We start from the raw sequence: 24,029 nt of genomic DNA on the forward strand, positions 1-24,029 counted from the left end.
GCTCTGTTTTCTTTCATTCTTTCTTTTCGGCTGATTGACAACAGCACGAGAGAGCCGCTCGCCTACAGTAACTAATAAAACACGAGATTTCCCAAAGTAACAGAGAGCTTCAGCAGTCATCTCACAGTACATGTACTCCTGAGGGTAACTAAGAAGTACCGGACCTGCAGGGTTTCAACAGTTCAGTGGAGCAAAGCAGCAATAACTTAGGATTACATTTCATTTCTAATACTCTTACAACCAAAGAAACGGCGACATAGTGATACCTCAGCTGCTTCCCTGAGTCTGAAGCAACTACCTGGTCCTGAGCTTCACAACCACCCAAAAATACATTTACATAAATCTAAATGTATTTATGCATAAATAGGGTGACTACAAATGATTATTATCATCACCACATGAGTTTAATTCAACTATCAGAGTCTTTCAGAGCCTCACATCCACTGATAAAGCTGAAAGTAGGAACCGTTTTTTCAAAAATAAGTATTAATGTGAACTCCTCTAAGACAATTTTTTTAAGGCTGTTTTATCATCACAGCAGCAGTTTGTGTTCTGTGCTTCCTCCCTCTGTCTATCAATCACCCATTCAGACACTTCACACCCACACACAGTGAGTCTGAACCAAGTGTTCTTGCAGAAGTAGGTCACTCTCCCTCCCACCGACCTCCACACTCCCTCCCATCCTCCTCTTCTACATCCTCTCGCACTTCCCTTTGCTACTTTTTTTTTTTAAAAATAATTGACATTTTACATTTGTACAAAACAGACAAAACAGGAAACTGACATTTTCACATTTTACCATTTGTGAGGGAGTGCGATACAGGAGTCGTGATTGGCTGATGCATCTGAGGCGTCTTTAGGGTTTTTCATGGAATTAATACATGAAAAATGCAGAAGGTCACCGCGATTGGTAAAGGAAGACGATAAAGCGGCACACGTCTCCTATCACAGCTTGTACGGTATGTGCGGTAAAAGTGGCAGAAAACATGATCATTCATTTGGAGTGAAATATTGGATTTTAGTGCTTTAGTGCTTGTACTGCGTAAGGGTGCAGAATGGCTCCTCCCCACCAAACAAGTGGGAACATACATTCATACTTTCGCCGAGGCTCTGAAGCCAAACAATAAGGTTGAAGCTGGGTGGTCCTAAAGTTGTAACAACTTAAAGGTAAACATCTTTTTTAAGATGATGAAGATAAACTGAGGGGCTGCATAAAGACTCACTATGAGATAAGTAATGATTATTTTGATCTGCGCATCATCATTTGTTTCCAGGAATACAAATATAAAGCTGATAAAGCCCCAAAGCTCAATTTTATTTATTTTTATTTATATACAGTAGCGCCAAATCACATCAACAGTTGCCTCAAGGCGATTTACATTGGAAGTTAAAGACCCTACAATAACACAAACCTGTTACACAACTGGAAGTCCTAAAACAGCATTTTAGCCTGCTACCCTTATTGGGAAATGCCTCAGTTACCAGTGAGCTATGAATGTGGTCCTACCACGACCAACAGTCAGTGAGAAGACCAATCGTGTTGTTGTGATGTCACAGCCTTGTGACTGTAAAAACAAAGATAACTAAAAAAAACTAAAACTTTTAAAACCTATAAAAGTTCTTGTTTTTTCAGGTTTTGGAACAACATAAATGATGGTGTTGTAGGAGCAACAGCAATTCAAACATATCAAATATCTTCTCACCTTGTTGTGGTAGACGCTGCTGTTTTTGGCCACAGCACACTGACGGTCCACCAGGAAGCAGTACCTCCTCCTCTCCTCAGACAGAGCGTTCTTGTAGCCCTCAGCGATGTAGTTATCCAGCTCACTCTGCTTATTACTGATGGCCTCCACATACTAGGAGCAAAAAGAAAGCACATGAAACAAAAACATGGAGGACAATCTTAATCCAGACACTCGACTGATAATACAAGTTTCAAGGAAAAAGTAGGACGCCATAAACTGGACTGGAAATGCGCAACATCTACTCCGGTGATTAATAAACTGATACACTCTGGAGTAAGTTTTTAAGAACAAAATCTCTTTCCAGAAATGTATTTTTACAGAAGTTCAGGGATGCGGTGTCTTGATTATTCTCAAAACCCCCGAAAACTGTTATGTGAAGTGGGTGAATCAACCGTTTAACAATCAAAGCTTTAAATGACTTCAGATAATGGACAGAATTTCGATGGCTCAGGCATCATACATCACAATCATGACATATAAAAAGCAGACAAATTGGGCTTTCGTGTGCCGCCTTGAAAATTAAATCGAAAATGTCACAGCACATCAGACCTGAAAACCGTGAATTAGACAGAAAGAAGTCAGGCCCCTCAGGCTGTCTGATCACATATCTATTATGTGATCACAGTGACTGGTGCTCTAAATTTCCCGCAGATTAGTTGAAATCCGCTCTTTCCGAGCTATATCGAGCTTTTAAACTCATTCAACCTCCTTCACCGGCTCAGCCCACTGAGTCCATTTAGTGCTTGTACTGCGTAAGGGTGCAGAATGGCTCCTCTCCACCAAACAAGTGGAGCCACTCGTCCACACCCACAATCACCTTGAGGCACACAAAGGCAAAATTAGAATGAACGCAGGCTCGCTTACGTAAGTGAAAACATTCAGATTCCCACGGTCTCACATAATGTGAAACAACATTCTCTGAGTGCCAGACAGCAAGGAGCTCCTGGATGAGGCGTTAATGACCGCGGCTCGGTGGTTTGCAGGGAAACTTAGAAGCCTACGCACTGTCATGTGCAACTGGCTGTTTGAACTAGCACCAGTGCTGTGGATGGCAGACTGGAGCTTTTAAAAAAGAGAAAATAAAGAAAAGAGAGGTGACTTTTAAGCAGCACTTAAATGACCTAACACTGCGCTATAACCACCATCACACACTAAGCAGCATCAGGTTGCCCTAAAAGCTCCCTGAAAAGCCTTCAGTTGATCTGGAACGCTGTAGCGAGAGTACCAGAGCGCATATTTCTCCCATATTAGCTTCTCTTTATTGGCTTTCTATTAAATTTAGAATTTAATTTAAAAGCCTTCTGCTCACATGCAAGGCCTTGAATGATCAGGCCTCAGTATATCTTAAAGACTTCATAGTGCTATATTATCCCAACAGAGCACTTTGCTCTCAGACTGCGGGCTGGTTTGGGGTTCTTCGAGTTTCTAACAGTAGAATGGGAGGCGGAGCCTTCAGCTCAGACCCGTCTCCTATGGAACCGGTTTGGGATCACCAAACAAACACCCTCTTCTCCAGATTACCCTCAAAACGTTCCTTCTGGATAAATCTTATAATTAGGGCTGGATCAGGTCACCCTAAACCATCCCTTAGTTGTGCTGCTATAAGCTCGCGTAACCTTCTCACAGCAACCTGAGCCCCGTTTAGGTACTATTAATTCACGTCATTACCTGACCCTCGACCACTTTTGTCCATAGTTTGTGTTTTCACAGCTCTTTAAACTGGTTCACTCCAGTTAAACTGATTTTTCACACTGTAGATGTATTTTATTGACATGATATTCATTTTTGTTTTATCTGTGCCAAAAATCCCTTTTGGGGTTGTGTCAGGAAGAGCGTCTGGTGTAAAACACACGTGGAGCTACTCTCTGTGGCAACAACCTCGTGACAAAGGGGAAAGCTGACTCTTTTCTGACTCTTTAAAAAAGCTTCTTCAGACTTTTTCTGTATATAATTGAATAGAAATAAGAATTCGCTGAACTTTTTAAAGAAAATCTAAATTTTAAAAGCAAAACTGAACAATATCGTCACAGTAAGCTTGTGTTCATGTAAAGCTTTAGCTCATCCTTTAAATAGTAAGTGCTCCAATTAAAATGTAGCCATAGCGCTCTGCTGGCTGAGAGATTTAATTAAAAATCATCTGTGGAAATAAATGTGCAGGCACCAAAATAACACTAATGCACAGAGATCAACATTAAAACAGGAAGGCTTTCACTTCCGCTCGTCCTTATTGAGAAAATTGGCCGTGAAGACATTATTGTGAAATAAGCAGTGGTGGATTTTCTATCTGCTGATGTTACATTTAGGAGTTAAGTGAGGGCTTTTGCAGAGAGTGGTTCATCATGCATTTAATTGTTTAGGCTTGTAGTTCTCTATGGAACCGACTAACTCTAGAAATATTTATTTTTCCTGCTTTTTAACCAATAACACTCTCATAGCCACGCAGTGTTTATTACAGTGTAATACTGTGCCGAACCTTAACTACATATGCTCGTTAGCTTTACGATAATCCTTCACTGGGGGTCATTTACACACTTTATCACTGCGAGTGCTTTAAAACTCTGTCGAGATTATGACTGTAATAAAAGTAGGAATAAATAAGAGTATGGTATGATTATTTGATCTATGTCATCTCCACTCCTTACTGAACCTGTGTCTTCATACAGACGGTCACTGGTCTTCAGGAAGAAGACACATTCACAGCGATTGGCTGTCTGTGCTGGTGTTGGTGTTTAATGAGTCTAATAGACCCCGACTGACAGGTAAGATGTGGCAACAGCTGCAGACAACCAGCAATTAATCTCATCCTTTCACTCTTCACTACAAAGTGATTACAGTTGGAAGCACAGAGCCCCATTTGTGCCGGAGACTAGGTTGAGTGCAGTCATGAAAAATATGCATATAATCTATTCCTGTGACATATTTGACAGTTGATATTACAAAGATTTTGGACATCTGAACTATTTAAATTCTGGTTGGGGGTTTAAATCCTACCACACGAAGAGACACAAGCTCGGTTTTCTTTTGCATTTTAATCAAAGTTCAGCCAACTTTTTGTTTGTTCTTCTACGTCTAAGTTTTATGTTAATTATCACCAATTTCCGGTTAAAATGAAAACAAAATATTAGTAAAAGAGCATCCGTTACTTTGGAGACAAAGTTAGAGCGGGATGGCTGAGATGGTCTGGGCATTTGCAGAGGAGGGAGGGTGGATATACTGGACAAAACGTGTTAAAGATGGAAAAGAGGAAGACCTCAGAGAAGACTCATGGATGTAATGAAGGGAGACATGTCGAGGGTTTGTGTGACAGGATGAAATGAAGAGAGATGATCCACTGTGGCTTAAAAGTTGACAAAAATAAAGCAACTCTTTTGTTAAAAACTGGATACTATGTAAGATACTGTCTACAAGTATCTATAGTTTAACCAAAGACAGAAAGCATGACTGCTCATGCTAAAATCATCCTTTTTTCCAAAAGTGAAACATATACCCATTAATTATGAGCCTTTTTCACCACCCAGTTTCTGTGATGGGGTGAATAATGTGCTCTGTGCACTCCTCATAGGCAGGTGGTAAAACTCAGTGCTACACAATAAAGACAGTCATGTGGCTGAATCTGGTTATTTAGCAGAAAAGAGCAATCTCTTAGAACTAAACAAAGTTGTTTATGTAGGCGAACAAAGGCTGAACATGCACCAATCACCCACACTGGAATAATAAATGGTGACAAAAAAGTGGCAGCAGCAGAGGAAGATGAAGGCCATTCATGAGTCATAAAAACAGCGGAGGTGGAGCCGCTTGCAGGTATCGCATTCCGACCGTCGCGAGGTTAGAGCGGCCAGAAGGGTGCAGTCAATCACCAGGAAGTGACTGACGGAGCGGTTTCCCCCTCCGTCAGCTCTCTGCCTGATTTCCTGAGAATTTTACTCTTTAAGAGTTACAGGAAATAAATCTGCGGTTTACCGAGGAGGTCACTTGTTTATTTACTGAATTCCTCGTGATTATGTCATCTTCCTAGAATGCCATGTGAACTCAAAAGGAAACCGAAAAACGTAAAAGGAGACATTTAATTAGCAGAAGCTGCCAAACCGGTCTCCTCTATCTGAAGCCTAAAGCCTTCCTCCTCTAAGATCCTTTACTCACAGCATGTAGACATAAAGGGCTGCAAGCTTAGACTAAACTGTAGTCCCTGAATGTGTTTTGGGGCATAACTCATTTTCTTTATTCTATTTAGGATTTATTGCAGACGTACTGCGTTATAACGGGTCTGGTATTAAAACCTAGTTTAAAAAGCCATACTGTACTTACACATGGTTGATCTATCTAAAGAGACTGTATAAGGAAGGGGGGAAATATTTGGCAACAGCAGCTTTTTGGTTTATCATCATCATAATAATATTGCATAATGTAATAATAATTACATTTAAGTAGGCCGAAACAATGACAAGTAGAAAAATCAAGTGTAGCTACAGTAGAAGAATCAAAATAAAACTTTAACCTCCTCGAAAAGACCAAAACCTTGAATAAACGAGGAGTATGTCAATGTAATCTCTCAGATCATGAATTCTGTTATATCTTAAATAATCCTTATGCTGCCATTGCATATGCATGAGAAAGGAACGTATATGGAATATAGGATGCAAATGTTTATAAAAGCATCCCTGGATAATTGATATACTGCACATCCAAGTGCATTTCTTCACCACAGCTCCTTCTCCATTATTCATGCAGCTTCACTACATTAAGCCTGATCACCCTCAGATATGGAGCCCTAATTAGATTCCTACTTGCTTTTCATGTTACTGCCAATCAGCCACTCTTCACCCAAAAGCTCCGCCTTTACACAAATATAAATCTGGCCAAACACTGCTTCTGGTTTCTGCTGACAGTGAGCCCGATCAGCATTTAAGGCCTGTGCACAGAGGGAGATGGTGTCCAAGTAATCACCGAGTTTTCACATTAAAGATGGTCTAAATCACTGGTGCAAAAACTCTGCTGAGTATGAAACATGTCTGTCTGTGGTGGAAACGGCCATTCAAAAAGCTTATCGGTACCGTTTGCAGCGTTTTCTTCAAAATGACACCGAGCTGCGCAGAGGGATGTTAAGCAGTGTACGGCTGTAGGTAAATTCATTCATTACATGGAGAGGTTAAAGACTACCTCCACATCCAGCTCTTACAGCTAAAGCTTTCTGTGTCTCACTGAGAGGAAAGTAAACGCAAACTGCCAAAAGGGCGAAAGTAATAACAGACTATTGTGTTAACTCCCTCCAGAGGAGCCTGCCAGCCATAAAAATAAAATGAAATTGATTTTGATGTCTCAGCGCTGATCCTAGTCATAAGAAACCCAAATAGTAAGGTCCCATCTTCATGAGTAGAAGGCCTACAGCATATGTGTTTCAAATAAAACCTGGTTATCAGATACATGTGGCAGACTTCTAACAACAACAACAACATAATAATAATAACAATAATAAAATCCCCAAAAGGGAGTTGATCCTATAGACGGTACATAAAAGATGGACCTAGCCACAAGCAATGTTTTTTTATTTTTTTTAAGTTAGAAATCATCCAAATATAATTCCCTCGAAGTCAGCAGGTGTAAATTTATAGCTGAAAACAGAAAGGGTGACATCGTGGTTGCTATGCCCATCGTTTATATACCGTTTATGCTGTAATTTTGGATATTAGCAGGATAGTTTTGAACTCGGATATCAGAAAGTAGCGTATGATATCTAACAAGCAGGGTTCAGAGTTATTAAACTATAATTACATTTACAGTATATAACCTATTTGTATTTCATGCTATATTTGGTGTCTGTTTTACAGCTGATCAGAAATCAGTATTGTAATGTGAGCAAAGGGTGCGATTCTATTCTTTGCATCTGAAATGATCACAACAAAAAAGCGTCGGCACATAAATGTAGAAACAACCGCATCTCTTTCCATTCGTAACATTTCCATTAAAGCGACTTATCAACTGAGCCTGGTTATGTAACGCAGAAATGTGTCTGATGGAGCCAGCTAAGTGTGTTTACACGTGAAGAACAAGAGCACACAAGCGGCAGAGGGAGATCATTAATCACAGCCAAGCTGGCTACGAGCTGACTTCCTCTTATCTTCAACAAGACGCCCATAAAAAAATAAACACACACAGAAACAAAGAAAAAGGTTTTAACTATGCGCAGTTCTCACTTACCTCTCATCAGCCTCGCATTCCTCTCATGATGAGATTGTAGTTTTGATTGGTGTTACTGCTGATTAATGTGAATATCTGTGACATCGTTGCTCAATATGCAGAAATATGCATTAAACAAGTGTCTGCAGATATGTTCTGTCCCTTTATGAAACACACGAACGATCTGTGTCCTAAGCGTGGTCATCTCACAGTTTCTGTAAGCTGCACATAAAATGGACGAGCTGAAGTCTCTGCAATCAATCAGTGTGGGAAGATTCAGAGTTGGCCCCAAACAGAAGAGATCTCAGAAAGACGAGACTTTCTTCAGAAAAGTGTGGAAAAGCATGCTGGTGTATTTTTCTCAGTAGGACATCGATGATTTAGGAGACCGCAGTGAGTCGAACAAGCGTATAAAGGGAAATGGCTCTGCGCTGATGAGAGACCACCGACGAGACTTCATTCAAGTGCCAGTGCGACTCGATTACGGCTAATTATAATGCAAATTCATCAAATACTTTTATTACTAGTACTGTCTCTAAAAGTAGTAAAAGGCCATGTCAGTCTTGTTTTGTAAAAACTAGCATAAAAAGCACAGAGTATATTTATTTACAATAATCTAAAATAAAAACAACTCACTAACGCTCATATTTGACAGGATGACGATACAACTATTGCTAAATTACTGAAGATTATTCAGTTATGTTGTTTTATATTCAGTGTTTTCCTGAGTTTAGAGTTCATGAATATCAAAGGAGAAGAAAATGGTTTCTTTTTTATTCTATTCAGCTTTTTTAAAAAACATTTTATTTCTCTTCTTATCATCCTGGGATTCTGCAAATGTACTGACCTTGTAACTCTTGCAGCATTAATCATAATGTGAAGTACTGATGTTGATATTCTTTCCATTGAAACATGATAATGTTAAACTGGAGGATGAATAAAACTGTTCTAATGAGCATAACCTAAACCTAGAGTCCAAATAACAAACACATCAGACTGTGTGCTGTGCTTAAAGAGAAGTTTTGCTGCCCCTGAGAACTGCCCGCTTTAATATTAACATCAGTCTTGAGCTGGAGGAACGAGCGGCAGTTACTTTAATCTGTGTTTTCTCTTCCTCGCTGCTCTAGAAGGCACCGGTGAGCTGTGCCATCATTTAATTAAAAGTTAGACAGTGGAGGATGCTGTAGTGATGGCCTCATTTCATGGAAGGAAGTAAGCAAACTTTCAAGCTTGCTGCTGCCAGAAAACACCCAGATCCTTGCTGTATGCCATGCTACAAAAAGGCAGATCTGTGTTTCACCTTTGCCTGGTGTCACTTGTTCCTGCCAAGACCTGATTCCCACGAGAGCCCTTATGATGCACAACAAGAATCTGGCTTTTTAAACATGCTGTTGCCCTCTGACTGTGCTAAGGCTAGTCAGGAGGTCCACAGTACATGCTAGCATACTCAAAAGGTGAAGACGTGGCTGCTCTTGCTCGGAGCTTTCACACCCAATAATACATTAAGGCCCAGAGGGAATGACAGACCCTGTGCTGGTGTTCCTCATGCTGCAGCTGAACCCCCCCACCCAGCCCCCCGTATCGATTTTTGGAACGACCGACTTGGCCGCCCCCTTCATGCTCCAGCAGCCATCCACTGCGGCAACACTAACAATTACACAATAATTACCTCCCCTGCTGCTCCCACAGAGCAGCACAGGGCGACTTCTTCAGCCTTTATATGTGCTGCACAATTAGCTTTTTAGCCTCTGATCCCTGTTTTCTTTGCAGTATAACAATAAGTTAAAACCACATTGTGTATGACTTCATGATATATGATGACCTCTCTTTCTGTAAATTTTTGTAAGTTGGACCAGAACTGATCTCTAAATAGTATCAAGTCAGCTAACAATGACCGTAATACATTTCAGGGGAAGGGAACTTACAATACATACTTTGGACCAGTGCTCTGTTCAAACAGCAATAGCTGATGTGACAGAGAAATTACCTCTAAAGAGACGTGTGAACCTCTGTTTTTACCCAGTGCAGCTGCAGGTGAGTACTTGTTTTGTGCTTGACAGGCTGTCAGCAGATGAAGCCCCATATTCCCCTTTACACTGAGTTTAATTTGATATTGTAAGTGCTGACAACACATATAAGCTTCAGAGGTCCATCAATCATACATTCAGCATATTGCTAACACCCAAATATACAAACATAAACAAGTGTGTGTGACATTTGAGTAAGCAGACAGCCAGCTGTGGAGACAGCAAAATCTGCCTGAAACTGACTTTATGACGCTGCAGCTGTAACAAAAGCGATTTCCGGATTGAAGCCAATTAAGGCTAACCTATATAAGGCTGCATACGTGTGCAAACGTTAACTAAGAAGCATAAGAACATAAAAGGATATCATCTTCCTTCCCTTTGCATCCTCACTCTCTATCAGCCTGTCAGATCACAGCAGCTAACAGCAGCATCTCCTGTGCAGGTTGTATAAGAGGGCACGCCCACCATGTGTCACTGCAACACCTACAGATGAGAGCGCAGAGACTTGCACCGTCTAATCACGCCTCCGCTCAAGCAGTTACCGGGACACGAGAGAAATATGCCTCACTCAACCCATTCACCTGGCCTAGATACTGTCAACAAATATTATGCAACGCCGATAAGTGCAGCAACTAATGACACAGATAAATTATTAAAAGTTGTGGGAGTGCATTGAACAGTTACCAAATAGATGTAGTCAAGCTCCTTTTATCATAATGCTTGGTTTTTTTCTTAAACTGGTGCAACACCGGCGATCATAGCCATGTTAGCTTTGGTTAACATGGCTCATATTATATTGGTGCTATATAAATAAAACTGAATTTAATTTACAGAAATTTAAATCTAGCAGGACATAAGCAATTTTTATGCATCAGCATCTATTTTGCTTCTGTTGCTTTGTCAGATCTTTTCTTTAGGTGCAACATCTCTACAGATTCTTTGATTTATTAGTATAATATATAAGAGTTTCATCACTTTTTTCCCATAGACTTTTTATTTGGGTTCTTAAGGTATTTTATACACATTTTAGAGGCAACATTTAAACAGCATGTACAGGATAATGCTCGTTACCCAAATCATCAGTCTGGTAGGTCTAAAACCCACATGGCTTTATTTTGTCTACTCTATTGGGGAGTAGACTAAATATTACTATGTCTGTTGGCATCTACTGTTTTATGATCTACACTAAAACTCCAGTCTCAATTAAAATTTGTGTGTTGTTGTCTGAGTGGTAACATTCGCTATCTCCACTTCCCCTCAGAGACCGGGTACACAAAGCACGAATGCACGGTCGGGGGCCACATCCCATTCAGCTCAGCACGTCCTATCCCATCAGCACCGGCAGCAGTCACGGATTACTAGGCGCACTGAGGCTCAAATCCCATCAGGAGGAGGGAAAGCATCTGTGAGCCAGGAGGAGCCGAGTGTGTTAGACTGAAAAGTCAGCACGAGTTCACTAAAAGTCTCTGTTGGCGTTTCGAATTTTGACACTACTGAAATAAAGATGGAGTGAATTATGTGAAACAGACATTTTCAGCAGAAGCTGACTGGCAGGTTGTCTGCGCCACATGCTGGCCTGAAGCCAGCCGGATCACATTTTTTTGGCACTGGCATTTGTAGCCATGCTGCCATGCATTTTTTTAAAAGAGGTCCTGCAGATAGCCATACGGATACTGGTGATCCATAGACATCTGCTTTTTTCTTTATTGATCCACTGAAGAAGCTGCACACATTTACATTGACCGACACACACACTCACACACTGACCTGCATCTCCTTGTCCCCATATTTGGACGGGTGCTTGCTGCCCTGGCTCTTCCGGCGCAGTTTCTTTAGCTCTGCCTGGCACTTCTCCAAACTCTCCCCTTTGCTCTTGTGCTCCATCTGGTACTTCTTCAGTGCAGCCTGGGGGGGAAGGGGGGCAGCACAAAGTCAGCAGGGGCACAGCAGAGCTGCTCGCACGTGTCAGCATCAGCAGATGATGTTTCACACTGACAGAGGCAGACATTTATTTGACAAGTGGTCAGCTTCTGCATCACTGAGACAGGAGAACTGAGGTCTCTTATTTCTCCTCCTCACTCCCAATATTTTGTTTCCTGATCGGATGTTTTTCTTTTCTTTGTGTATCACATGTATGTATCACAACATCAACTGTAGCGTGTTCATGTCAATAGTATGCATTATATAATATGTTCCTAACAACTTAAAGGAACATGCAAATCAAATTAAAGCATTCTTTTGAAAACATATTTGAGTGACATTCATCCAAAAGCCCTCCAAGAGTGCTTAGAAACCCTTTGTTTAGCATTACATAACGCTCTGGGGGCTGATTCCAAACACAGATCACCCCAAATAAATTCCTCCACTTAATTTTGTTCTTTTTGTGCAAAACTCCTCAGTTTCCCAGAATTTCTCACTATTCACGGGACAGAATAGGATGTGATTTATGTAACTTGCTGCAGTGGTTTGGATGAAAGCCGGTGGAAAATTAAGGAGTGCATTTTGACTCCGAGCCAGTGATTTTATGAGAATGTGGTTCTTACTGTATTCCACATAAATTCACTCCCATGAGAGGTCCAACAGGATGTTTTATTCAAGCTCGTGGTGGGGCAGGTGTCCTGTTACATAATGAATCTGAATATTATGCCATCAGAATCTCCTCAAGCAGTAATTCTTATCACAAGTGGTTTTCATAAAATTCATGCAATTAAGCCGGGATCTTTTTTTCCTTAAAATGAAACATGAAGAAGTACCCAACGAATGTCCATGAAATGCTTCAGGAAAGCACAAGGTAGGCGTAACTAAACGGTATCATTGTCTATGAACGTCTACAACATTTTAGAGATGAATGAAATTGACTGAATCAAGTAAAGGCTAGCTAGTGTCCATCAGTTAGTCTTCTTTTAGCGCTGCTTTGGTCTCCACCAGTTTCTCCAGGTGGTTTCTAAACCAGTCTGCAGCTTTTATTCCAACAGCACACAGCAAGTATTTTTCAAAGTGATGCGTTTGAACTAAACAGCAACAGTGTAGCCAAACCAAAACAATAAGAGGCTGAAAGGCCCATCAGAGCGGCACAGTTTAGTGACTTGTGAAGAAGGGAATCTCACATTCAGATATCGCGCGTCCAGCTCGACCTTCTTCTCCAGCTCTGTGAGCAGCTCGTTGTGGAACGACTTTAACTGCAAGACACAGAAAAGCCTCAAACACAATGCAAGAAACAACAAAATGCACTGAAACCTCAAGCAGTCACATGATCAACCACAGCAGATTCTTTTTAAAACAGGAACGTCACTCATGAGTTAGTGTTGGTGCAGAGGAATGCCGTGAAGTGTGAGACTTTTCCAGTTACAATGCAAATAAAGGAGGGTGTCTGGCAGTGTGCACCGAGTTTGCTGCCTGTGTGCACGTATAAGCTGAGAGAACACAGGACAGTATAGACTGGATTCTGCACATAATATACTGTGACCTTCCTTCTCTCCTTTGGATATGTTCATATAACCCAAGTTCTATTTAACTTGCTGAGAGTCAGCACCGAATGAAATATTTGCATAAAAATTTAATATTTGCTCAGTTTCTAATCTGCATCTTGTACCACTGCACAAAAAAATATCATTATTACCTTGAATCTTTGACACCTATTATCCAAAAGATCAAGGATTCCAGTTGCAAAATACCCTTTAACACAATTTGCATAAACATTAAAGACAGGATGCTCCTCGCTGTTTCTTTTTGTTGACTGAGCGTTTCCTTCTAATGTTGCCACAATTGGCCAATTTACTCTTTGCTGGATTCAAATAAAGACCTTTTGGAGAAGTGAAATGAGAATGTTTTCAGTCTGTAATGACTGTAATTTACATATCAGAGTATCAGTAAACAAACCATAGCAAATAAAGAGAGTTGCTGCCATTAGAAACTGGATTTACAGTAGAAGCTACTCGTGTACAGTAGGGAGTGTGTCCTGCTGGGTATTAAATGTTAAAATATATCGTGTGACTCCAAAGCAACCATCCCACAATCCGTCTGGCTCGAGGCTTAAGAACTGCTGATTTTAGCAACACCACCACCACATGCTCACCATCTCCTCAAGCTGGATCTGGATCTGTCTGTGCACTTCAGCCATCTGAAAGAGCACATCCCCTGGAGAGAGAAGACAAAGAAAGACAATAAACAAAAAGAGAGAAGGGAGGGGAGGGAGAGAGGGAAAAAAGATAGCGATATTAAATCATTCAAACTCTGTGTGAGAGCAACACACATCGTGCAAAAAGAGAGACCATGCAGCTGCGCAAAACAGATGAGAGACAGGTGTACGGTGTCGAGGGAAGAGGACAAAATGAGACAGCTCGTGATATCGACGAAGCAGACGAAACTCAAAACAGTGACAAAAATTAAAAGTGCACTCGAGAAATATGCGCTAATGAATGAAAAATAAGAGTGTTAACCAAGAAACCTACTGAAAGTATGTGGATTTCCCTTTTACCAAGAGCTTACAACACTACTGCTAAGAAACACACAGGAACAGCATGGTAAAAGAAAAAATCTTTAGTATTTCATCCTTGCAATAAGACATATGTATTACTACAACATAACAGGGGGAAACACCAAGAAGCAGACCCCAGAAAGAAATCAAAGCTAAAAATAGAGAACGAAACAAAACACAAAAAACTAAGTAGAAAGTAAAGGATGATTCATGCAGCCAGGGAGGTGCGCATTGTTTTAAGATACCTACATGCTGCCTCTTCTGAATACGCAATGCATTGTAAAAAAACAAAAAACAAAAAAAGGAACAAAAAGATCTAGTTTGAGCAAAGAACAGAGGGATAGAGACCTGAAGAGACAGTGACAGATCAAACTACCCCAGGAAAAATGAGACACACAACAAGATTTCACACAGAAAAACACTCAGACAGGCAGTTAGTCTGACCCTGCCCTTACAAACCATCTACGTACTCTCCGCATCACCAGAGCTCAGACGGACACTGGATTTTTCATGCAGATGTTAGGACTGACTAAAAACTGGGGTATTAATTTGGTCGTGAAATGTATTATTTAAATGTTCGTGTCGGCTTCTTGTTTGTCAACGAAATACTGTCCAGCGTATGGAAATCAACACACGTAAATAGGGGAAAACTGATATACTGGCAATTTTGTTTTTTTGATATTCATCAATAATTTTGGATTGGCTACATTTTAAAAAATTGTGAAATTACAAATTTCTTTTTAAACATATTTTTATCTGAATCCAAGCACTTTTTAAAACATCAGCCCAGATCAGTGCATCCCTACTTGTATGCTTTGTAAATTCTCAAATTTCAGTATCTGCCTCAAAAACCCAGCATCAGTGAAGCTCTACAAACAAGGTAATATACTTTAATACTAAAAAGTAATGTACTAGTAACATTATATATAACCTATAAATGAAAGGAAACCTAATATTCTCACATGCCTTAAGAAAATAATAGTTAATCATCTATAAAAACAAACACATCTCATAGAACATCCTGTACATGTACTGCAGTTTCTTATTGCACATCTACCATAATATTTGGAAATACAGAAGTTTTTCCCTTTTCTTAGACAATATAAGAATATAATATTAATAATATAAGACACTAAGTAAACCGCTCTTGGTATTTTATGAAAAAGCCTAAATTAAAGTACATCTTACAGCTGCAGCGGCACCATAAAGCACCCGATTTATTCCAAATGAACCCACTAATATATATTAATGTCACTCATCTGCCTCCTGCATAATGCATGCTGACATTAGATAATGTACGCCGCTGCAGCGCTGACTTGAAGTGAGTCTGAGCGAAGGGTGTATGCGAGTGTGTTGGTAGACCTGTGAACACCGGACAGTGGACAGTCAGAGGGGACACAGAGAGTGGGCTGCCTGGACAGGATTAATGGGCTTAATGGAAGTGCTGTGTTCATGCAGATGAGATAGAGGGGATTTAGGAAAGGTCGGAGCAGGAGGAGGTGGGGGCAGAGGTGGAAGGAAAAGAAGTTTATATTTACTTAAGGGGACTGGATTTAAGTCTGCATCCAAGCTTCTGCTAAATAACTTGAGTATTTCAGATAGATGTATAGCAGCTGAGGTCAATACCAGCCTTTTTTCTTGCCGTCATTCTTCCCTACTTTCCCCTATTTGCTTCATTTGCAACAGCTTCTGCCTGTCACTGTCAGTATAATAAGGTAATCTTATTAGTCCTACAAAACACACAAAGTAAATGGTTTCTGTTTTCTTGCTAATAGCTATCAGAGCCGTGCAGCACATCCCTCTTTTGTAAATTTGCTGTCACCAGTTTCTCAGTACAAGATTTTAACTTCTTCAAGATGTCATCCTGGCTGCCCTTTAACCTCACACAAAACTCCAATGTCACACACGAGGCAAACCTGACTCATGCATGCAGAACAGAAAGCCACACAGGGGAGTTGAGCCCACAGCCCTTCTCATCCAACGCACCAGCTTACTTTAAAGCCTCCTGCTTCCTTATGAAAATGCACCGAAAGGCTATAACGCTGTGGAAGTGTCTGACTGCCGGCGAATAGGGCGTTGGGGCCAGCGAGGCAGATAAATGCACTGATGTGTACTTTCAAAACTCTCCTTTGATTCTTGGAGGACACCCAACGCACATTCCCATCCCATCCATTAATAAACAGCCGCTGGCCATCGACAAGCGACGGCGACCGGGCTGAACTCAAGCACCTCTATCACACACAACTGCACCAATGTTGATTTCAGCCAGAGGGGGGTAGCAGAATACTGAAGAGAGGGCGCAATTAAAGGGGCATTCATTTCTAGAATATAACAAAATATCAGATTCTTGGGGAGGATTCAACTTCCTTGTTAATTTATTTCTATTATTCTCATTTCTGGCCATTTTCCTTTATATTTCCCTCTGAGAAAATATTCAGAATTTCTCACCATATATTAGCAGAAAATGTCCAAATAGAGAGAAACGAGTGTGTTAAATCACACAGACATTAGTTTCCATACTTCCTCCCTCACTGCCAACAAAACTGCCTCTCAGCTGGTAATAACATTTAAAGAACTGGCCTTGGTCATATTTCTGGGTTTTTAAATATGTACCTGCAGGCTAATTTACGTTGTTCTTCATTGTCCCTGAGGAGGAAGACTTCTCTCTCTGATTCTCATCCCCTTGCAGGCCAGAGTTCAGTCTCCACATCAACATACTGAGAGCATCTCACTTTAACTTTAGAGACATTCACTTCACTTTAAACTTTAGAGCAGCAGATGGTGACCCTGCCACCAGCTGCTGAAGCATATAAAAATAAATAAATCCTCGTTTGAGCTTTTATGCCTCCAAGGGCAGTTCTGACTGATAACAAGCTGGCATGGGAGCATAACTATCACCACAATGTCTGCAATTTAGTAAGAGACAAGCAGCTGAACAATGAAGCAACGCATATGTGCCAAAAACTGCAATACCTCTAATGACCACTTGAGGCAGGCTCTAAAAGTGAGACGGTTACGTTTAAATATTCAACTTTACAGCAGAAATAAGCAAGTTTGCAGCCTGCTACCAAAAACTGAACCACACAGCTTAACTACATTTGTGCTGTTATTGCCTTTATTGGCACTTTTATCAAATTATCTGATAAATACCTTACCCTTCATTCTAATTTGTGTTGTACAGTTATTTCATTTTTAACCTTAATTTATATTTTATTCCTTCCTAGTTAAATTTACCCTTTTTAATTTTTCATATTTATTTCCTATCTTATTCATAGCCTTTTCCTTTTTTGTTTTCTTTAGGTCACGAGCAGTTGTCCAAGCATTTCACTACATATCGTACTGTGTATGACTGTGTACGTGACAAATAAAATTTGAATTTGAATTTGAATATGCTCTACTGAGAGGTAGACCTTCAGTTACGGTGGTGTTCTGGTGTTTTATTTGTCAAGCAGCACAATAATAAACAGCAATACACTATACAGTGCAAAGCCAACAGCAGATCTCAGTATGGCTGCACCGATCTTCTATAAATAAGTAAAATTTGAAAGGCATCTCCTGATCCATTTGCCAAAGTTCAATACTATTACAGCCAATGGGAACAAGGGTCAAAAAATGAAAACCAACTTGTAATAAAGAAAAAAACTGTTAAAGAGCCAACAGGTCTCACAGTGCTCCTCTGTGGCTTTGACCCACAGGCTTTTATCACCTGGAAAATCCCCAAATTCCTGGATGTTCTTGTTTAATTGCACCCATCTAATCCAAAATCTCTCCACCTTGCATTGTGAAATATCGGACTTCTACCCAGCAGAAGTAAGCTGCTTACTGTTAATCAGAGCCGATCACAACATCTGAGGCTTAAAAGGGAGTAAAACACTCAGCACACGCAGGTCCAGATCAATTAAAGATTAAATACACAATCGCTGCTTTTGTCTGCAAAATGTTCTCACAAACCAAGACTCAAGCAGGCCACACTCTCACAGTTAGTCGCATTGTCTTCCACCTAGGATGACATTGTTCCTTCATGCTGTTCTTGGAAAAATTAACACAAAAAGGACACATCTAGCTAACAAATGAAAACCTAATGCTCAAAAGCAATTAAGTGAGATTCAAAGGTTTACAGCACACATGAGAAAAACACAACAGCTCAACATAGATGGGCTGAGAAATAATGACTCATAAATGCTGAGAAACCAAAAGTGGAGTAAAGTTGATTTTAAAAGAAAAAAAGCAGCAATCACAGTTCGCTCAACACTCCAGTGACTCAACTGCCAAACCACACTCTGTCAGTGGATATGTGCAGTAAGAGCAGTTCAGACTGCAGGGTGGGAACAAGCCCATTACTCATTTGGGCAACCAAAGGGCAGCGCTAACATCTGGGTTTATTACCCCAGCTACTTTTCCATGCAGCTCCTGGGCTTTAAAGAGTGAGAAGGAGGGAGTGAGCCACAGTTAATGGCCATATGAAGGAAAGTGTTTTATGTAGTGTGCATCTCTGCAGGGACTGTATTATAGAAGGCTGAAAGCAAACAAGCAGCTCTAATCCCCAGAAAGCTGCAGTGAAGGGAGTACAAGGTGCTGCGGGGAGATTTGTCCTCCACAATGCCGCATGATTGACACCGTTATTGTTGTGCTCTTCTGGGTCTTTAATTTTGCTAAACACCGGCTGCATCAGGGTGCATATAAACACCCCCGAGAACATGTGCAAATTTCCCCAGAAGTAGTAACAATGCTTGATTTAGCATTCAGATTTTAAGTATCCACTTGACAACAAAGTAATAACAAGTTTTTTTGTTGTACTCGCAGTTAATCAGCATAACTTTTGGTGCATCTGTAGTCCAGCTATAATCCTGCACTCCACCGGCAGTAAAAACCCAAGCTGACATGTTAAAAGCTGTCACTGCGTTTCATCTTATAAATTACAATAAGGGCACAAATCCCGCTGAAGTGAGTGTAAACATGTCATCTTAGATCTGGGCTGTTTGACGTCTTCGCTTCTGCAGTTTATCGGAAAGAAAAATGAATCTTTTAAAAGCGCGATCGAGCTACAGGAGATCGATAGGAATGACTGGCTATACATAATCATTACGTGGTGGCTGATGGGGTGCTAAATGAAGAGTGATCATCTGTGGCAGAAGATGCAAGCTGCTACAAAGACGCAGGCACAGAGTGGTGGATGGGATTTCGACAAATCAACAGAGACCCAGGCAGGTAAACACAATTTGTGTCATCTTAAATCATTACTTCTGACCTCTAATCGTTTCTCACAGTGAGAAATGTACAAATAAAGAAAAAGAAGATATATTTGCTCTGTGTGCTTGTATAGAGTTAGCACACTGAGGCACAGGCGACAGTGGGAATCAGGGTATAATGTGGATTTCAAGCCTATAAACATCTCTTCTTCCACTAAATGGGGCATTGCTTTAAAAAGGCATGACAGAGGAGAATTCATTGACAGCTTCACGCTACAGCTTGGTGACAATAAGTTAATAATGAGCTGACAAGTGCCACTATGTTCGGTTTTTGAAATGGATAAACACGCAGAAAGAGAAAATCCCACAAGCCTGGGAGGAGACAGGCATCAAGAGCCTAACAACAGCTTCCTGTGCGAAACGACTCGCATGTATGAAAAGTGTCTCAGATCAGAGTCTCTATTATCAGCATCATTAAGTCACCATTTGGCCGACTACCCACATCAAGGACAATGCGACAGCTCAAGGACATTTTATAGTCCAACACATTATTAAAGCCACATTACCATCCCATTAGAGACATTTGCTAAATTAATCACTACACAATCCCTCGCTGATCTCTTTTTTGTCAGTTGACTGACACCCAAAAAGACGTCCAGCTCACTGTTGACAAGACAGCTTGTTTTAAAGTGCTGATGAATTGCAGTGGGTTGTATTAATGAAGGGCAGGTGGAGGTGATCAAAGTGCCGGCGCTCCGGCCTTTGTGCTCACTCGGCAGTTTGGTTTTGATTTGCCAAGAGACTGGGTGGAAGCTGCTAACGAGCCGGGAGCACATCGCTTCCTGTCTCGCCTTCCTTGCTCTTTCTTCTGCATCTCTCTCTTCACCATGTCTCTTGTTTCTTCCTCTTTTTGTTTCTCTGCATCCTCCCTCTCCACCTGGGGTGACATGAGGACAAAGGCAGGAGCAGTAAAGGGAAGTTAAATTAGCAGGGCAGCTCTGCTCTGGTGATGTCCGGGCAGAGGAAGGATAGTTTGGTACCCAGTCGCAGATTAGCCACTTGGGTTTTCGGTTACATCACCAGTTAGGGAAAAAAAGCTGACAAAAACTGTATCTTAAGCCCTTTTGGAACACTGCGTGCTTTGGTTCTGTCCTAATTTAGTCCGATTGATTGAGGAAGTGAAAACAAAGCCAAACAAAGTGTAAATCATGAAGCTACCAGACAGGACACAAACAGCAGTCTCCTGGCTGACAAACCTGTGCATTTCTAACGACTGGCAATGACGACAAGAGGGTAGCTCCAAAATATTTATATAGTATATATTTTGGAATATATATCAAATATTATTTTTTTAATCACACATAAGTTTGGATTTTGGTAAGGCTTAAAAGTTGGTGGCACAGCTGTGCTGGCAGGTAAGCATTTAAGCCTCGCCCGCCTTGATCTGCAGTCACGGGTTTTGGGTAGTGAATGAAAGAATGGGATCACAAATACAAGCGGTGGAAATGAGCTTTCTCCAAAGGATAGCTTCCAACTAACTTAGCGACAGGGTGAGGAGTTCAGTCACTCTGAGTAATCAGAGTAAAGTTGCTACTCCTCCACATCAAAAGGAGTCAGTTGACACGGTTCAGGACCCTGACAAAGATTCCTCCTGGGCGAGGTGTGCTAGACATGCCCATCTGGGAGGTGGCCTCGGTGTAGACCCAGGACATGCTGGAGAGTATGCACCTTCAGCTCCTCTGAATAAGCTGGACGAGGTGACTGGAGAGAAGGAAGTCTGCACTTCTCTGCTTACGTTGCTGCCCCTATGACCCGTCCCCAGGTTCCAGCAGCAGCTAAAATGCTAAAGTTAATTCTTCAAAATGTGGAAATTTCAGTGACTATGTCCATCGTTTATGTGCAGTGTAGAGCATTACTCGACCACGTCCCCTACCACCCGGCTCTTTGCACTCTTTAGAGTTTTAAAAGAGGACTGAAAGACTAAATTGCTGCATCCGGTTCATTAAAGTGCCAAAGTATACCTTAATGCATCTCTGCAACATCAGTAGTATCTAAAGGACATCTAAAGGGCAGTAGCAGACACCCTGGGATGAGATGGGATGTACTTACTTCATTATGTACTAAGACCTTCAGGAGAAAAAAAATTATAACTCTCCACAGAAAAAGGAAAACTGTCCTCGCTTCGGCATGAAAGCAAACACTAACTGATTTATCATCCTGTGCTGTGTCCCTCATCATTCCAGTTGAGTGTAAACTCCAGTAATATCCTTTCGTTTTGACTTTGCACGTCAAGCGATGGTTCAAAATGCTGCAATCAATGATTTTTAAAGTTATACACGGTCATTTGCTCCTGCTGCATTTTCTCCCCTCTATGCAGAATGAATGTTGGCTGAATTCAGATTGGAGCTGAAGCTCAGGGGAAATTCTGCCTTTGCTGGATCAGAAAAATGAGGGTTACACTGGGGTCAACAGCTTTTTTTTCCCTAAAGCTGAGCAGCATGAGATTTCAAGCAAGACACATTTGGAGGGACACCAGTTGTGCATATTATGGAAGAATTTCCCTAAGCGATGGCCTTAGAATGTCACAAATGATGTTTTCATGTCCCTCTTTACGAGCCTTTATTATTGCTTTCATCTTGTTTTCTCTACCTCTGCTTCAAAGAGCGAGTGCTCATATTTCTGCTGCCGCCATCCAGCTGTGCAGCATGAGAGGCGATTCAAACCACTTCCCTCTGCAACACCAGCTAATTATTTGAGAGACAAATGAGGGGAAAATTATACAGTGAAATTTGCTGATGAATATTGAACCACAGGAAGGAATTTTTTTGTCTTTCTGACCCGTCAGAATTACATTCTCCCCCACCGTTGCCTAATTGAGTCACTGATTGCATCTAGCCCTGTTCCCATTTGTGAAAGCGTGCTATCCTTTAACAGTATGTTGGCTGAAGTGGAGAAATATGCCTTAAAGGTCGACACAGTTCTCTAATATGTGTTGCAATGAATTAATCATCCAAAGGGTAATTGTTTCCTGGACCTTAAATTTGGCCATCTAAATTAACCTTAAATTGATTTAATGAGATGGATGTTATGCTACAGAGTGCTCAGCCCACGGCAATGAGAAGACACGGGATAGATTTTAATTTGATGAATAGGAACAAAATGAGAGCATAAAATATGCGGATACACCACGATAATTTGCTCACACGCATCCCAAGTGAGCTGGAGTTCTGGTGGAAGATAGTCAGGAATCATGAGGTCTTTGTGCTTACTATGGAATTAAACAATAATTAATATATTTCATGAATAACAGACACAGAAATATAAAAATCTACCTAAGAGCTGATGTATAGTGAAAGCGCTATAAATCAGTGCTTTAGAAAATAATGTCCTAATCTAATTGTAAAAAAGACAGAATGGGGGATGATGCTGCTCTGTTGGCCTCATCGGAACATTACCATGAGAAGACTGTGAGAAACCCGGGATCAGAATCTATGCTGGAGAACAGTTTGTGGCTCTGTCTGAGCTGAGGGAAGACTTCTTAACCGGTGAAGTTCAGTTATCTCAAGGTCTTACACGGGAGTGATGAAAAGATGGAGCGTGAGCTGAACCGGTGCGGCATCAGCGGTGATGTAAATGTACCAGAGAATCCAAGCGAAGACAGAGCTGAGCCAGAAGGCAAAGCTTCTTTTAATATGTGCTATATAAATAAATTTTGATTTGATTTTGATTTGATTTTGATCTACCAGTCGATTTACAGTTGAACCCTCACATATGAAGCTGCATCTTTGCCACTGGCTGTCCTCAGCCTTAAAGACAGACATCCAGAGGAGGCTTGAAGCTCCTGCTCTTTCACATCAGGAGGCGACAGCTGAGGTAGTTTGAACATCTGAATAGGATGTCTTCTCCATTTGGATCTCATCTCCATTTGCTGCCACCCCAAGCAGACTTTGTATGAGCAGAACAGTTTTAATGAGGTCATCTTTTATAAGGCTCATGATATTAATCCTGTTTTGTTGAACAATCCTGCTCCATGTTCTACCTGCGGTAAGACATACGTGAAAAGCCTGAGTAATGACGAGATTTTAAAGTAGATTTTAATGAATGCGGGTTTGGATGTACAGTCTGCTGATTTTAAATTAGCTGTACTGCAGGAAACGATAAGAAAAGCCAAAGGGCTGTTTTTCCTCATGCTTCCAGCAGGTTTTGTGTCTGAGCACAGACCTGAGTGAGTACAATCCCTGCCTAACGCTGCATTTGAATGGCAGAGACCTTATATGGACAAAGGGGAACCGGAACTGCAGGAGCCTCCTATTTTTTTGCTCACAACCATGCCCATATTTAGTATACGGAAGAAGGATAATGTCATTTTCATCGATACTGACATCACCGGCGAACCATGTTTGGGCTGCGGCTCGCG

General features: G+C 41.0%; 1 protein-coding gene across 9 annotated transcripts in view; it reads right to left on the minus strand.

Annotated features, from left to right (window-relative positions):
• Positions 1-24,029, minus strand: part of baiap2b (BAR/IMD domain containing adaptor protein 2b) — a 77,550-nt gene that overhangs the window by 15,717 nt on the left and 37,804 nt on the right. For all 9 annotated transcript variants that reach the window (XR_014893680.1, XM_085285451.1, XM_085285452.1 and 6 more), the window contains 4 exons: positions 14,022-14,083; positions 13,054-13,125; positions 11,714-11,851; positions 1,704-1,856 (listed from right to left, as the gene is read on the minus strand). Coding sequence is in view for 8 of the 9 variants with exons in the window: in XM_085285451.1 (XP_085141577.1) it covers positions 1,704-1,856; positions 11,714-11,851; positions 13,054-13,125; positions 14,022-14,083 (425 nt within the window). In the remaining variant the exon portion in view is untranslated. The remainder of the gene's footprint in view (positions 1-1,703; positions 1,857-11,713; positions 11,852-13,053; positions 13,126-14,021; positions 14,084-24,029) is intronic.

This window comes from Mchenga conophoros, linkage group LG8 (assembly GCF_057382185.1).
Source record: "Mchenga conophoros isolate Kocher_MC1m ecotype Shallow Benthic linkage group LG8, M_conophoros_male_GT1.1, whole genome shotgun sequence".
Lineage (NCBI taxonomy): Eukaryota > Metazoa > Chordata > Actinopteri > Cichliformes > Cichlidae > Mchenga > Mchenga conophoros.